The 18,399-nt window shown below is 42.1% G+C and overlaps 1 protein-coding gene across 3 annotated transcripts in view; it reads right to left on the reverse strand.

The window, feature by feature from the left end:
• The window catches only part of LOC116976741, a 201,416-nt gene that overhangs the window by 65,428 nt on the left and 117,589 nt on the right, over window positions 1-18,399 (reverse strand). For all 3 annotated transcript variants that reach the window (XM_033026629.1, XM_033026630.1, XM_033026628.1), the window contains 2 exons: window positions 15,242-15,426; window positions 13,217-13,269 (listed from right to left, as the gene is read on the reverse strand). In XM_033026629.1, the coding sequence (XP_032882520.1) occupies window positions 13,217-13,269; window positions 15,242-15,426 (238 nt within the window). The remainder of the gene's footprint in view (window positions 1-13,216; window positions 13,270-15,241; window positions 15,427-18,399) is intronic.

Below are 18,399 nucleotides of genomic sequence, written 5' to 3' on the forward strand. Positions count from 1 at the left end.
TTCAACACTAAAAGTTCCCGTTTTAGATCCAGTAATCCAGAAGTGGTCTAACCATGGCTTTCTATCTTTATAACACAACTTCCCTATTTCTAGATATGAAGGTCAGTATTGCATTAGCCTTTTAATTATTTTCCATATCTAACCATGGCATTTTATTGATCTACGTACGTAAATTCCCAGTTTTCTACGCAGTCCATTGCTTTTTCTATTTGGAAAGTGGATTGTTTTCATTCTTTAGGTTCAAACCAGATGATTTTTTCCCATATTTAAGCTAATTGCCAGATTTTGCTCGTTCAATCTTTTAGTATTCAGATGCACCCTGTAAACCCAAGTTAATAGTAAGATTAAACGAGAACTTACAAGTTTGAAGTTTGATCTTTATTTTATGAGGAGTTACGATGAGGGATTACGTGAAGAACCCGCCAGCCCGCATGCGCGTCAATCTTCAAAGCAGCGCCGTGAAATCACAGATGACAGTTGATGAACTGAAGAAGATTTGAGAAAGTAGAACTACCAGCTGATCTTTATGAGAGAAGGTTGGGAGCGGAGGGCACGTAATCCCTCATCATAACTCCTCATAAAATAAAGATCAAACTTCAAACTGGTAAGTTCTCGTTTAATCTTACTATTTTACTTCGGAGTCACGTGAATGACTACGTGAAGATTTCAAAGCTCTGTGATTTCATGCAGTGGACACGAGTCCATGCGTCACTCACTGCATCAATTGACCAAGGATGAGTGAACATTAATAATGCATTCATACATGACATAGATTTAAACATGCTGATGCTTTTTATTGAACAAATAATGACAATAGTAACCCCACTCATTCGGGAGCAAACTATAAACAGAACTTAAAATAGAGTCGGCAAATACCCCCGGTCTGGCAATGGGTTTGTTATAAAATGTTTGGAAAGATCATTTGTTTGACCATCCTGCAGTCGCTAGGATGTGGTACAGCGGAACGTCCATAACCATGCTGCTGAAATTGTTGCAGCCCTGGTGGAGTGAGATTTGAAAATGTCAGTGTTCACTCCTGCACAAGCCAGAACCCGTTTAACCACCTGGAGATGGTCTGTACTAGTACCTTCTTATGAGGTTTTATGTAACTAACAAACATTGCTAGATCAGTGCCCCTAAGGCTCTTAGTGACCTTAATGTATTGTAGTAGATGTGACCACACAACAACTGAAGGTCCATGGGGTATGCCCAAAATCTAGTTTGAGACCTGATGCCCCTGGTCTGCTCTGCTTGACTAAGCCATGAACATAAATTGTTATTTTGCCTGCAGATGTAACCATCCTGCCCAGTCGCAGCTTATGCAATGACTGGACCCGTTGCGCTGAACCAGCGCCACGAGCATAACCACTTTGTAAGTGAGTTTGACCAAGGACAGGGATGTAGCTGGAGCCCACCGGTGAAGCGGCGTCAGCACAATGTTAACATCCCATATTTCTGCCTACCTGGGCCTGGGAGGTTTGAGTTGAAGATACCCTTCATGAATCTGAATATCAGAGGGTGAGACCCAACAGAGTGGGTCCCGCTCCCTGCAGAAAATAAGATGAGAAGGCACGTTTGGCACAGTTAATGGTACTATAACTTAATTATTGTCAGAACCATTCGAAAATGAACTCCCAGACGTCTGTTATTCGTGCCGTATATATGTAAATTAGCATTTAAACAAAATACTTCCCATCTCCTGATGAGGAAATGTACTGCTTATCTGGTGTTATCCCTGCAATCTGCACGTCCATGGTTCGGCCTTACAACCCGAGCCGCAGGAACAGTCTTTTCAGAGTCTGCAAGTCAATGAATTGATTTTATCATGCATTGGATGGTTGCACGAGTCATGGGCTGAACCAGCAATTCTATGTTAGAAATAACCATATAAGGTTCTATTACCATTCCCAACATCAGCGGGAACCATGGCTGCATAGGCCAGTCACTACAAAAATGACTGAAGCGGGATTTGCTGAATTTTTTGCAACCCGACTGATGAGGCAAAATGGAGGAAGACATTCCTCCCCAGTGTAGCGAGAATGCATCTATCGCCACTGCCATGCCACATATATATATATATTTTTTTTTTCTTCTTTCTTGCAACTGGTGATTGAGCCTGGATGCAAACATCTCGATCTTAGTGTTCCATGAGCCACCAAGTCATTAATACTTAGTGATCCAACATCCATTCTGTTTCGACATTGATTTTACGTGATGATACACCAGTGCCAATGAGGTTAGGTAAACTATCACCGGATACTTTGACTTGATTGCACCCATGTGATTAACATATGACACCACCAAGTGTATCAACTTGGACTTGGCATGCAGATTATGCATATTCGCACAAAACCTTTAACCCATAGAATGCACCTAGTGTCTATAGGTAGTTGATACCATATAACTGAAGAATTGGTAACTATGCAAATCCCATCACCTCTGTAACTAGAGATGGTATTAGTAAATTCCCATCTTGAGCACTCACATCAGTTTGTAATATAACTGAAGATTTTCTGACGAAAAGTTAGTGGAGCAATGCTGAATACTGTTCGTCCACCATAGTGACTTTCATGGAGGTAAATAACGAGACCTACTTACCAGCGTCTCTAACTCCAGGTCCCTTACCTTTGCTGGAGTTCCAGCGAAATTTCATTCGCAGACTCTGTCCATGTTGTCATTTTCATTAGATCGCTGATGCTGCTGGCCAACTTCTCTTGTAGTGGCTAGTCCGTCTCCGACGGAGCAGCAATTTTAGAGGCAAAGCACACTGCTTTCCCTCATGCAATTGTCATGCATTATGCATTAAGCATGGAACCCCGGCAAATAGTCATATCCGGGTTACTGTTTGGAGTTAATCCATACTAACCTTAGACACTCTTTTTAGAGTGGGAGTAATTGCACCTGAACCAGGTGTCACCATCCGTATCTTCAATTTGTCTGTGCATGCCTCTGTACCAAGCATGTTTTGCGACACCATCTCCCATGGTCTTATAATATATATGGCTCCATCTTCATCCTTTATACATCCGAATGGGAGGACTTATGCAACCTGAACCAGGGGCTGCCTCAACCATCTTCATCCTTCATACATCCGAATGGGAGAACTTATGCAACCTGAACCTGGAGCTGCCACAGGCATGTATGCATGTATTTTAGCACCATCTCCATCACTGCGTTTAGCCGAGTGGGAGGAATGGCAACCCTGAACCAGGCGTTGCTTCAGGCACATGTGCATACTCCTGTAGCACTCTCTCTTCCACTCCGTCATTTGAGTGGGAGGAAATTTGCAACCCTGAACCAGGAGCTGCTGCCTGACATGCCTTAAGATGGAGCGTTCTTTGACTGCGACGAGTCGCAATCTTGTCTGACATAGATGCCCAAGACATGGCACTCACTCTGAGTTGGGGCTGTCAGGTTGCTTCCTTCAGCAGCCGCCAGGACTAGCTGTGCAAATTGATGCTCTATTGGTATCCTCATTTCCCAAACAGGCTGCATGTGCTAGTGACTCCGAATCCTGCTCCTATCCGATGCCAATGCAGTATACCGGAAAGGACTGTATACCTCTGCCCCCCGTACGTCAGACATAGTGGGAGAAATGCTGGATCAAAAACCTGCCAGTTATTTGTCATGGGCAAAGACTTTTACATGAATGAAGATGCCCATCCCAGTTAAATCAGAGATTTGATTACTTTATTGATATGAATAAAGTCGGCGTTTTGGGGAAGAATCTTCCACAGTCCCTTTAATGAGCGGAATTACCATGACGCCACCATGTGTAGCTCGCACAGGTGACTGATACTGTAGGTATAGCTCAACAAGGCTTTCCAAGCCAGGGATCTAGACAGCCATGGCAGGTCCGATTCTACTACACAATTTATTGATAATAAAATTTATCTTTTGGTTATGATATGCCTAGTGGCAACTAAATAAATGCCCACCCTGTAGCCATACTTTAAAAGAATACACTATAACTAGACCACACAACCCATGTTTCGGAACCCAGACTCACGTACCTGCATAGATACCAGTGGGCTTGAGGTAAGCCCAAAGGCCCCTGATGTAGTTACCATTCCCGTCCTTAATTTGGAGGGTAGAACTGCCGAGGTGCGTGGATAGTATATTACCCCTGAAGGCCAGCTTGGGCCTGGGACTGAAGACCTCTGCTCACAGAATCAGTTCCCTGGCTGCTACCAGCTTTAGAAAAACTACTGCCATAGGAGACGTAAGGGTGATGTTGCCGTTAGTAACGTGAGGGGACCTCTGTTCCCCCCCCCCCCCCCCCGGGTATTCTGAATCTAATTCACAAATGTAGAATGTGCCCTGGACACACTTCCGGGGTTGGGGTCCTTGCACTCCTCTCCACTGAGGGAAGATTAGTAAGTAGCCCTGAAAACAGGCACTGTCGTAGTCCCCCGAGGACCTGCGCTGATATGGCTCTGATTCATGGACCATATCAGGATGGGTTAAACGTCCAAGGACGTACCCTTAAATGACGGAGGGGAACCCTCCTGGCCGGGCTGGTCCAGCCCAGGCCTCTCCGACTCCAGGGTTGCCCTCCTTTTGGGCTGCCGAAGTCGGGGTCGCTGACCGCACTGTCAGCGACTCGAGCAGCAAACCCAACGGCCACCCGCTACCCGCACTTCCGTGGTCCGTAGCCGGAATCCCCGCGGTCCAATTGGTTTCCCCGCGGTCCGACTGGGTTTCGCCCGTATGCAATATCCAACAGAAAACTCTGCGAGAAGAGATTCCTGCAACAAAGGACAACCTGAAAAGTAAGTTCGAAACTTTCCTGTAGGATTTGAAACTTACCGCTGGAGGAGCAGCGTGCCTGCCAGCCAGTCGTTGCGCCATGCGTTAGACGTAATGACGCGCATGCGGGCCGGCGGGTTCTTCACGTAGTCACTCACATGACTCCGAAGTAAAATTTCAACACATCTGTCTGTGGTATTTGAACTCAGCATCTTATATCTTGAGGATTTGGCATTGAATGCATGGCAGCAGGCAGGCAAGGGAGGGTAAACCAGGGTAATGCCTCCAGCGCCTTCAAGTTTGGCTGCCAAAGACACCCCTGGGACACAAAGATGGCCAGATGGGCCAACCAGACTTAGAATAGTCTCCAAATTTTTGGCTCCAAAAATGGCGACGCCCGCATGTATAATATATGCAAAAAGAATTTTGCTGTGCAGTTGTATATTTGACTAATAAAGCACTATTGACTATTGAATGTGAAACAAGATGATACAGGCTTTATTCCAATACTTCAAGACCTGCAATGAAGACAGGATTTGGAAGAGTTGAGAGATTTGATATTGGGCAGCAAGTGCAGAATTGAGAACCAACCATCAAAGGATACTTTAAAGTACTGCTGAAGATTGTAAGGAGGTAAAGATACTGTTCCTCAGTCAAGGGAAGAAGGAGCATGCTGGTGGCATACCAGGAAATCAGCAATTGGGGCATTATGATGCTTCTCTGTCACATCCCCATCAATCCACTCACCATCAAGCTAGTTACCCTGGTCCTAAGTAGCTTCACTCCACTTCCTGAGAGTTCCTCAAGTAACTTTCACTCCCCTCCTTTTTGGCCACCAAGAGTGATCACAATTAGTTGGCTGTTGCATCCTGAACATCACAGCATAGCAGAAAATGTTGCAGGTAAAGAAGGAATTCATTAATCATCTTCGGATGAACAGAACATCAAAAGTTAGAAGATGAGGTTGATTAATATGAAGACCTTGCACCCGTCACCTAACAAGCTGCTAATGTTGCTCAAACAGTAGGTGGTGGAAATACTGAATAGTGAATCTTGCTGATTGTGATATTGGTTTCTGTCCACAGATGCTGCTTGGCCAGCTAATATCTCCATCATTTGCTGTTATTTCAGATTTCTTGCATCAGTAGTGTATTTTAATTTTCAATTAAACAGGATCAAGGGTGCTTTTATAGATGGAGGCTTCCTTATAGAAGAATAGGCACTGTTCCTTAATTGAGCTTAACTGAAACAGCAATCAAATAAGTAGCCAATATCTGCACACAAGACCTGGAAAAAATTCTGCCATGGGCGATGAATGGCAAGTAACATAAACATTAACAAGGTGCCAAACAATCCTCCAACAAGGGAGAACAACTATCTTTTTGACAATCACTGGCATTACCATCACCAGGTCCATCACAATCAACAGTCTGGCCAGGGGAGGGGGTTGATGAGAATCAAAATATATCAGCAATTTGGTGAACCAGCCACACAATTACTGCAGCTACAGAGCAGGTCAGAGACTAGTATTCTGTGACGAGCAATTCTCCTTCTGACACCGTAAAGCCTTTTTACAAGATACAAGGCATTGTAATGGAATAGTGCCCGCTTATCTGGAAAAATACAGCCTCAGTGCAAATGCAAAGCAGAGATACCCATCGTTAGCTACATCCATAACGTTGGCTACCAAAGAACATAAAGGCAAAAGTCGATATCGCCTCAAAGTTCCACGCAATCCTGACCATATTGGTTTTTCTTCAATTAATCTAAATCTTGGCAATCCCTATCCAATATCTTTGTGGGAGTACTTTCCCAGAAAGAATGAAATAGTTGAAGAGTTGTCACCTTCACTTCTCAGGGTAATTTGGTAGGGGTAGTGAGTGGTGGCCTTGCCAACATTGCCGAGATTCTGAAAAGCAAATGAATTAAAAAAATATATGTATTCACCCGTTCATCTATCTCTTGTCAATTTGGAGAACTATTGCAATTTTGTTCAAGTTTAGACTGCAAAATCACAGCAGCAAATGATATGTGCCTCACCATTCTTTACTGAAGGATTTTTGACATTCCTTGATATAAGGAAATTGAATCATTAGCAATTGTTTATTAGACAATATGTATGCATAGCCTCTAAAATAACATCCTGCACATCCATCTTCATTGTTGTACTGCAAATGAAATCAGTGAGCAGAGAATTAGCACATGTGCAGTGAACATTTGTCAAAATTATGTAGATCACAACTATCAATAGGCAAGTGTGATTTGACAAGAACACTGCCATCTTGGAACTCAAACCCAAACACAACCTCAAATGGCTGGCAATGTGTTCAGCGGCAAATATGATCAAAGCAGTAACGGTCAAAGGGATCACCAACCACTCCCAGGTTAGATGTTGATTGTACACAATACAAGTGTATTGACATGTGAAGTAGTTAGCGTTTTTATAATAGTTTGATATAGCATCTAACATGGAAATTGTGTGGCAGTTACATAAAGAATCATTTGAGAACTTCCATATAAACCATCTGCTCCCAGATAGATTAGTGGACATTCACCTTACAATAGATTATGATTGACAGAATGAGCACAGGATATGAATAGTAAGAAATATCTGGAAGAGGGAGAAGTAAATACGACTCTTGATAAGGTCAGATGTCCGAAGGATGTTTAGGAAACAATACCCCATGATGAGGAATAAATTGTAAGACGTTTGCATTTCAATAATGCCAACCTTGCTGTAAACTGCCACCTGGTATTGGAAAGACTACAACTGTGACATTCGATCTTCATGCATCTGATTTTCCAGACTGGAGCAGAGGATAGTTATAACATCTATCCATTGATGCACTACGAAGCTCAAAGAAAAGGCTCTTTCTGTTTAATGAAAGCTTAAATCTCATTCTAGGTTGTGAGATATCAACAGCCAGAGATAAAGTGTGGTTCTGCTCGGTGTCATCATGGTTCGGTGGTCTGCAATCTGAACTGGCTGGCTTACACCCACAGATCTAGTGGGAACATGAATGCTGCCTTCCCGAGCCACACTCACATCCCCAAAGTCAAGCCTCATCCTTTGAGTGAATAGCTTACTGGAACATCCTGCAAACTCTTCAGCATATGATAATAACAGCAGCCTGGGTTTTCACAGAATAAACCTACACAATACAATGCAGTTCCACTCAGCACTGTATCTCAGATCTCAACTCTATCCTGCCTTTTGCGCACAAGCTAATAGTTGTGTATGAAATCAAGTCATAAAAGCTTTCATCTGGGCATGTTGCTAATGGGCATGTTGGGGTATTTAAATTGAGGATGGAGCAATGTTGCTTTCTGTGAATGGGAAAAGTAACATGTGCACTTACACTATGTTAAACCTGTAAATTGTTAGACAATGGGCCAAAAAGGAGGTTGGATGTGAGAAGACAAAATGGGTGTTAAAAGCATCATTTTTAATATTTTCAACCTCGCTTCTGGCAAATGTGGCCCCAGTAACAATCAGCATTGTCACCCGCTAGGATGCAGGGAGAGTAGAGATGCTGCCTGTCCCGCTGAGTTACTCCAGCATTTTGTGTCTATCTTCGGTTTAAACCAAGCATCTGCAGTTCCTTCCTCCAGTCAATTGCTGTGTCCCACTGCGTGGCAATTGGAAGGCGTGCGTAAGTGAACTGTGATGTCCCCTTGTCAGCTAATGTAACACCATGACTGAAAATGAAAGGAAGGCCAAAAGCAGGTAACCCATATGGCAATTAGCTGAACATCTGTTGTTGGAAAAATGTCAGAATTGATTATTTGTAAGTCGCAAGGTAAGTGTCCATGGGATTTGAGGTAATATATTTGCATGGAGAAGATTGTCAAAAAGCAGCAGGTATGAATAAGGGGAACATATTCAGATTGGGAAACCTGTGACCAGTGGGGTACCACAGGGATCAGTGCTTGGGACGGCAACTGCTTACAAATGTGTGGTCGCCACATTTAGCAACTACACTAAAATAGATGGGAAAACAAGTTGTGAGAATACTGATTACACAGACACTGATTGGTTCAGTAAGTGGGTAAAAAACTGCCACATGGGTCATAATGTCCCGTTTATATCAACGGGTCGATGGTTGAAAGGGTCAAGAGCTTCAAATTCCTGGGCGTGCACATCTCTGAAGATCTTTCCTGGTCCAAGAAAACTGATGCACATCAACGCTTTCTTAATAATCCTGAGAAGATTACGGAGAGTCGGTTTGTCAAGGAGGACTCTCTCTAACTTCTACAGGTGCACAGTAGAGAACATGCTGACCGGTTGCATCGTGGCTTGGTTCGGCAACTTGAGCGCCCTGGAGCGGAAAAGACTACAAAAAGTAATAAACAATGCCCAGTCCATCATCGGCTCTGATCTCCCTTCCATCGAGGGGATCTATCGCAGTCGCTGCCTCAAAAAGACTGGCAGTATCATTAAGGACCCACACCATCCTGGTCATACACTCATCTCCCCGTTACCTTCAGGTAGAAGGTACAGGAGCCTGAAGACTGCAACGACCAGGTTCAGGAATAGCTACTTCCCCACAGCCATCAGGCTATTAAACTTGGTTCGAACAAAACTGAACATTAATAGCCCATTATCTGTTTATTTGCACTTTATCAGTTTATTTATTCATGTGTGTATATATTTATATAATGATATATGGACACACTGATCTGTTCTGTAGTCATCCTACTATGTTCTGTTGTGCTGAAGCAAAGCAAGAATTTCACTGTCCTATCAGGGACATGACAATAAACTCTTGAATCTTGAATTTAATGTAGGAAAATGAGAGGTTGTTCTCTTTAGTGTGAAGAGCAAAACAAGAGTATTTAAATTAAGAAAATTACAGAAAGCTGCAGCTCAAAGGGATTTTTGGGTCACAAAACTAGCTGATAAGTGCAGCAAGTAATAGGGAGGGATGATGTAATGTTGGCTATTATTTCAAGGGGTTTGGGGAGACGCAGAAGGGATGAGTACTTTTTGGAACTTTGTCGGTGCCTTTGTGGTGATTCTTTTATGTACTTGGTGTGCAAAAACAAAAAAAAGTGACAATAAAGTATCATCAGCATAAAATTAGGGAAGTCTTACTGCAACTCTGTACTGGTGTGTACTTACCCAACTAAGAGCTGGACAGAACAGGTAGAGTGCTGGAGAAACTCAGCGGGTGCAACAGCATCTATGGAGCGAAGGAAATAGGCAACATTTTGGGCTGAAACCCTTCTTGGGAGAGTCCATAACTAGAGAGCATGGTCTCAAAATAAGGGGATACTCATTTAAACTGAGACGGGAAAGATTTTTTTTTGCTCAGTGGAGTGTGAATATTTGGAACAACTTGGTACAGAGCAATATGTAACCTTGGGAATATATAAAGCCAAGTTAGATAGATTTCTAATCAATAAGATAAACAAAGGTATGGAGCAGGAGCAAGGAATGTTAGATCAGCCATAATCCATTTGAATGATGGAGCAGGTTTAAGGAGCCAAATGTCTTATGCCCCTGTTCCTATTTCTCGTGTGATGTAATCTGCTTGGATAATGTGACTGCATGGTTGACTAGATGCAGCATGGCCAAGTTGCAAGCTGAGGGTAAGAGATTTGTATGGGTACAATGGAGCATTTGTCAAATTTAAGTAATGAAATACAAGTAATATCAATTGATATCTGAACATGGTGTAATTAGATGCCTGTTGCACATGAAGATGCATTCATTATCTTGTCATTAAATGTTATGATGCTAGTCCTTAATATTATTTGACACTTCAGATATTGCATTACATTATGCACCATTCTGCTGTTTGCTCACATTGTATTTATCGTTGTACTTACCTTTACTGTAAGTCTACTGTTTACTCTATGCCCCTCATGTGAACAAGGAATTTCATCTCCACCTAGTGTATATGACAAAAAAATAATCTACTTCATGGCTGGATTCCTGGGATCCAGCATTCCCAGAGCCCCTGTAATAACCAGACATTGCTCCTACTTTCCACTTCCTCCACCAAAGCCTCCAATATACAGCATCCAAAAACCTTTCAACTTGATTACCCTTTGTTGTGTGATTTACTGATGTTTTTCAAGTCAGATTCACTTACTTGTCTGTTCTATGCCAATGACAGGCACTTTACACATGGAGTGCTAATGAGCATTCACTGGTGCAAAATCACTCATGATATTGGCGCATTGCTAATGTTAATTACCAAATGTCTAATGCTGAAGAATGCCAAATTTTTTTTAATGGAAAGCAGCATAAATTTGGCATAATTGTCTGCAGTGAATCCCACATCACAAGTTAATTCCACATCACAATCCCCATAACAGTCTGCGATCAAATCTTTTTTTAATAATATTCCACACGACTATGGATCGATCGAAGGAGAAACACTGGAAAGCTTTATTCATTGTTCAAGAAGGAACTGCAGATGCTGGAAAATCGAAGGTACACAAAAATGCTGGAGAAACTCAGCGGGTGCAGCAGCATCTATGGAGCGAAGGAAATAGGCAACAAAAATGCTGGAGAAACTCAGCGAGTGCAGCAGCATCTATGGAGCGAAGGAAATAGGCAACGTTTCGGGCCGAAACCCTATTCATTCATGGATTGTGGCTAATCCTCGCAAGTGTCGGATTTTAATGGCCAAACCTAATTGCCCTGAAGTGGTGGTGGTGGTGATCTGCTTTGTAGATTTCAATTGGTGCAGCTATTCTCAATGCCTGCATCTAGATTTCCATAGATTTTGATCCAGCTACAAACCAAACATAAGGATGAGATTTTAAGTCAATATAAAGCAAGTCACAGAGTTGGTGGTAAATTCATGTGTCCGCTGTCCTTATCCTTTGGTAGAAGATTGGGGAGGTTGCTCGAACACATCTTGGAAATAGAATACATTTTAGGTATGAAGTTGGCGATAGAAGGTGCCAATCAAAATCAATTCTGAAGAAAGGTTATTCAGACAGGACATAAAACTTATTTTTCCTCTTTCACAGATTTTGCTTGGCTGTCGAGTGCTTCCAGGATTTCTGATTTTATTCGAGCTGCACTCATTCAGGCAAGTGGAGAGTATTCCATTGATTTCTGATGAGTCTTGTAGAGTATTGGAACACCTTTAGAAAATCAGTTGAAAAGCCACTTGCCCTAGAACAGACAGAAGATCATGAGTGAAGCAGCTCAAGATGAATAGGTCAATGACACCCTATGACTGGGGTGATTGGCCACCAGCGTCCTTGACTGTCTTCATTTATTCTAGGCATGACATCAGGCAGAAGAATCTTTCCTGCTTGTTGCCATCCTTGGTCAGAGAGTGCCCAGGATAACCTCTTCATCCCTGAAATTCGGCTGTTTTTCCATGTCCATTCAAAGGCTGGCAGAGCATTTGGACCCAAGTACTGTTGTGAACCACAAACTGATTACAAATATGTATATGCCATTTGAAGACCATACTGATAATTTTTAATTACTAATTTAAAATAGAATGAAGGTTTTTTTGTGGATGGGACATAGAACATTGAACAGTGCAGCAATGGAAGAAGCCCTTTGGCCCACAATATCTGCACCAAATATGATATCAAGACCAACTCTTATCTGCTTGCACATAATACATATTCCACCATTCCTTGCATATCCATATCTACAGCTCTTACATGCTATTATTGTATCTGCCTCCACCACCACCCCAACCATTACATTCTAGACACTTAAAACTCTATGTGTAAAAAAAACTACCCCACACATCTGCTTTAAACTTTGTGCCTTTCACCTTAAAATGATGTCCTCTAGGATTTGATATTTCCATCTTGGGAAAAAGGTTCCAACTGTCTACCCTATCAATGCCTCATATCTGGATAGTTTTCAGAATGTTTGGGTAAATGCTAGTGTTTTAGCTGCACTGAAACAGGATAGCTAGACATTTGGCTGCTTACATGTCCAGAAAACAAGTCATTAGCATTACAGTAAATTGCTGAAAATCTAAAATAAAACTGAAAATGTTGAAAGCACTCAGCAGATCAGGCAGTATCTGTGGAAAGAGAAATAGAATTAACATCTTAAATTGAAGATTATTCTTCAGAACTGATTTCTAGTTATCCATTGGGACACAGGTTCTTTGATCCTAAACATTATCTCTATTTCACTTCCCACAGATGCTGCCTGAACTGTTTAAGATTTCCAGTACTTTTATTTCAGCATTACTCAATTTCCCAGGCTCATGGCTTATAATCAGTCGTTTTTTATAATGTGTAAATTAATTCAAATGAAGAGAATAACACCACGAGGTAAAGATGGATTCCTTCTCTAGCTGAAAATTATTTTTAAACATTACAAATTTTTTTCTGGCTCTCCTTTAAAGAATTCAGTCATAAACATTTAATAAACTTGAGATACAGCGATCTTTAAATTTAAGCTTCAAAACTAACAAGAGAGAACATTACATTTTACAATATACTATCTTTGTACAGATCGAAAACCAACCTTTTCTCTTATGAAAGCCAAGCTCATTTTCCACAGCAAAATCTTCTTGAAACCTGGTTTTTAAAAATGCAGTGCTTATTGTAAGTACATTCCACACTTTAGACACTCCAATACAAAGTCATCATCGATTTAGCATTAAGAAAATAATCCAATTGTACAGTTATTTGTATGAATTGAGATGATATAACAATAAATCCAGTTTTTAACATAACATTTCTGCATGACTTAGTTGGCATTAAGGCTTATTTCACTTTATTGAGATTGCAATACACTAAATATAATGAATATTGCAGAAAAATTGTTGCAAGATACTTTGGTTTTAATGATCTTCATAAAGGTATCAAAGATTATGTAAATTTACAAGGGTAGGTGAATACAATAATGTTCCTTAACGCCATGAATTTGATGAATTTTGGAGCCTTAAAGAACACCAGAGGTCAGCACAGCCTCTGCATGCAGAGCAAGTAGACCATAATAATCAATCCACATGCAATGTGTAATGCTGTTAGTGCAGCTATTTTCTTTTACCTTTATCCTCCAATCTATTTTCCATTATAAAGAAGCACAAAGGGTCCCCCAACAGTAACATTTAAAGGGGGCATCAAATATTTATCAGTTAATTAAGGATTTTTTTTTTCATCTGATGGTGCAACTCCTTGAGTTTTGGCTAATTTCTGCAGCTCGTAATAGGTTCAAATCCGTACTGATCTTGATATAGCAGGCGCTAAACCACTCTTCTAAATTGAATACATTTTCACATGCACCATAAATGATTGGATTAGTAAATAGATTTAATTTAAGTTTTGTTTATTATTGTCATGTGTACTGATGTAGAGTGAAAAGCTATGTGTTGCCTGATATTCAATCAGATAAGATAATACTACACAAATACAATCAAGTCAAACTCAAGTATAATAGGTAGAGAAAAGCAAAGGGGAAGATACAGAGTGCAGCATTGTAGCACAACAGTTCCATAGACAAATCCAATGTCCACAATGGGGTTGAGGTGAATTTGACAGTACCCAAGGGGAAGATGATGTTCCTGAGTCTGGTGGTATGTGCTATCAAACTTCTGTATTTTCTCCCAGACAGTAGCGGGGGTGAAGGAGGAATGATCAATACCCTGCAAGACTGGTTCTCAGCCTCTTAGCCTACTCCCTGTACACTCACAATTGTACGGACAAATTCAATTTAAAACTTGTCATCTCCAACTCTGACTTTTGCAGCTATCTGTTCTTACTGTCTAATCATCATGAGGCATACATTATTCATAATTCCCCCCACTTCAACATCCTGATTGCAGATGCCACTAAAATAGGTGGTATCGTAGATTATTGAGAATTACAACAGAATTTTGATCAGCTGGGCAAGTAGACTGAGTAATGGCTTTATTCAGATAAGTGTGAGGGGTTGCACTTTTGCAAGTCAAACTGGGGCAGAACCTTCACAGTGAATAGTAAGGCTTTGTCGAGTGTTGCAGAGAAGAGCAATCTAGCAGTACAAGTACATAGTTCCCAGCTGCTTGCATTCAGAAATTCTGCACATAGCACAAAATTAAACTGTTGCCTTCAATCAGCTCAACCGTTGGTAGTCGATATGCATTGCAACAATCCACACATTCTTTCAGAAGCAAGCCAATTTAACTCCCTTTGTTTTTCCATGTTAGTATTACATAGAAACATAGGAACATAGAAAATAGGTGCAGGAGGAGGCCATTGGCCCTTTTTTGAGCCAGAACCACCATTCATTGTGATCATGGCTGATCATGCACAAACAGTAACACATGCCTGCCCTCTCCCCATATCCCTTGATTCCGCTAGCCCCTAGAGCTCTATCTAACATAATCACAGATTTCTGTTAATTGAATTTGTTGTCAGTTTAATTTTTCTTATGGTGAAAATATCACCATTGACAACATAAGGGAAATATTTAATTTTATCAGAACCACTAAATTATCCAAGTTACAGTTAGACAAATACAAAATGACATCTTCTAAGTACCGTCTAGAACAGGAAATAAACCTACATGTTCTCAGTTTTGTTTGCATCCCATGCTCTTTTCCATTCTCCTTTGGAGTTCTTATGACGTGCCAACCTTTCCTGATCAATCTGTTCTCGCTCTTTCTTCCAGCGTACATATTCTGCTCTCTCACGCCCCGTCATCAACACAGTCATATCGATAGTACCTTTTTGAGTTGGAATCGCACCCTCCTGAAAATATTAAACAAGAAAATATTAAAAGAGCATTTTAAATTAAAATAAACTATGTAATTAGTCAAGTTAATCTTCTATGCTCTTCAATTCCAATCATCTGTATTGGACAAAATAACTCTAGTGATTTTGTACTATAGCAAAAGCCAATTATAAAAGAATGGAGTTTAACATGCTGAGCTACTAGATAGCTTGGCAACATCTGCTTGTAAAAGATTTGATGAATGTCTGGAATTCTTTTTCATTTACACATGGAACATAGGCATGACAAATAAGGTCTACTTTTATTGCTCATCCATAATTGCTTCTAATCATTTAAATTAGTTTGCAAATCACCAAAGTCCTTATGGTGAGGGTTTTCCCACTGTATTGTTAGGGGGTTTCCTTGATGTTCACATGGTGGATTGGACAAGTTCACGGATTGCCGCGCAGCAGCAGAAAGCTCCCGGGATACCGCAGAGCCGGGGAACCCCTCCAGGATGCCTGGCAGCCCACCCGTTGCCACGCACAGCAGCAGGCTAGGCTTGGCTTCTGATGCGAAGTAAGACACAGCGGGCTGCGGCATGCAGGTGGGCTGCACAGAAGCCACCGTGCTCGGCCCCGATGACCGGAGAGCCGAGGAGGAGGGAGCCGTTGCGACGACAGACATGAGGAGTGGGCAGGTAGAAGAGGGACCGGGGTATTGCCTCCAGCGCCTTGAATGTCGGCTGCAGGAGGCGCCTCCGGGATACGAAGGCGGTTGGGTGAGGAGAGGGACGTTGGTTCGCGGGCCAAGCCGGTCGTGGGCGACGGAGGGGGCCCATAGCAGCCTGGGGATTACCTGGCTCTGGAGATAGTTATGGTACGAAAAACTGCTCACAGTACTCCAAGTGCAGTCTGACCAAAGTCTTATAAAGCCTCAGCATTATATTCCTGTTTTTATATTTTAGTCCTTCCGAAATAAATGCTAACATTGTTTTTGCTTTCCTTACTACCAATTCAACTTGCAAATGAACTTTTTGGGAACCCTGCGCTAATACTCCCAAATCCCTTTACACCTCCAATTTCTGAATCCTCTCCCCAGCACCGACCCCTGCAAAATACCACTAGTCACTGGCAGCCGATCAGAAAAGGCCCTCTTTATTGCCACTCTTTGCCTTCCGCCATTCAGCCAACCTGCTATCCATGCTAGTATCTTCCCTCTAATACCGTGGGGTTTTATCTTGTTTAACAGCCTCACATGTGGCACCTTATCAAAGACCATTTGAAAATCCAGGTAAACAACATCTATTGACTCTCCTTTGTCTATCCTGCTATTTATTTCTTCAAAGAATTCCCACAGATTTGTCAGGCGAGATCTCCCCTTAACAAAACCATTTTATCATGTGCTTCTGAGTACTCGGAAATCTCATCTTTAATAATGGACTCTTGAAATCTTACCAACCACTGAAGTCAAGCTAATGGGCCTGCCCCACTTAGGCGATTTTTCAGGCGACTGCTGGCGACTGTCAAGAGTGGAACAGTGTGTGTGTTCCACTCTGACAGCCGCCTGAAAAACCGGCGACTGGAACGGCGACTGTCAGAATGGAACACACACACACATCGCTTCCTTCACCAGCCCGTAATGCAGGCGGGGGACAGGGCAAGCGGGGGGTGCACTGTCTGAGTGAAATTCACACGGTGCAAAGCCAATGTGATAGAGACACACACCGCGATGAACAGGAAGGTTGGCGCTGTAATTAAGACGGTGAAAGCACAGTGTACGGAAAGGGTCACGTAAGTCCTTTAAAAGAGGGGGGGGGAGAGGGGGGAGAAGGGGGGAAGAAGGAGTGGAGACAACTTTTAAGAAGCCAGAGATACACGGCTGTGAAGCTCGACGGACATTAACAATACCGGTTATCCTTGGTTCAGAAAACTACTGCTTACATTTTTTTCCCCAATGAGCCAATGAAATTCACCGGTCAGCACCAGTTACAACCTACGAGAACCTACGACAATCTTTGACTTCCTGGTAACCCACTTACTGCACTTATGGCATGAGAATTCTCACTACTCTCCATGGCGGCTTCATTCTGGTCGCCGCTAATTTTTGAACATGTTGAAAAATTTGCGGTGACCATAATGAGGCCACGACTAGTTCCCAGAATGCGGGAACTCCTCATGACCATGAAGGCAACTACCTGCATAGTCTCCTGCAGTCGCCTAAAAGGTCGCCTAAGTGGGACAGGCCCATTACAGGCCTATAGTTTCCCCTATTTTGCCTCGCACCCTTCTTAAACAGTGGAATGACATTTGTAATTTTCTAGTACTCTGGAACCACTTCTGACTATGGATTCTGGAAATATCACTACTAATGCTTGAACAATTGTTGGATTGCAAGACAAGTGGAACACATGACCAAAAGACCACTATTAACAATTCAGCATATATTGTATTCTAGATTCCAACGAATCAACATTAGTAAATTGTCCTGTTCCATCATCAGGTTCCTTCTATCTGTAGTTGAATGTCAGAAATGAAAAATATCCTCAATGTGCATCAAGAGAGTCAAAAACTTCAAATTCCTGGGATTGCGTTTTTCTGAAGATCTTTCTTGGACCCAGCACACTGATGCAATTATAAAAAAAAGACATCAACGCCTCTACTTCCTGAGAAGTTTACTGAGATTCGGTATGTCAGAGAGGATTCTCTTGAACTTCTACAGGTGTACAGTAGAGAGCATATTGATTGGTTGCATCAGGGCCTGGTTGAATGCCCAGGAGCAAAGACTGCAAAAAGTTGTAAACACTGCCCAATCCATCGCGGGTTCTGACCTCCCCACCATCGAAGGGATTTACCGGAGTCACTGCTTCAAAAAGGCAGCTAGCATCATCAGAGACCCACACCACCCTGGCCACACACTCATTTCACCACTGCCATCGAGAAGAAGGTACAGGAGCCTGAAAACTGTAACGTCCAGGTTCACAAACACATTCTTCCCTACAGCCATCAGGA

This window comes from Amblyraja radiata, chromosome 9, assembly GCF_010909765.2.
Source record: "Amblyraja radiata isolate CabotCenter1 chromosome 9, sAmbRad1.1.pri, whole genome shotgun sequence".
Taxonomy (NCBI): domain Eukaryota; kingdom Metazoa; phylum Chordata; class Chondrichthyes; order Rajiformes; family Rajidae; genus Amblyraja; species Amblyraja radiata.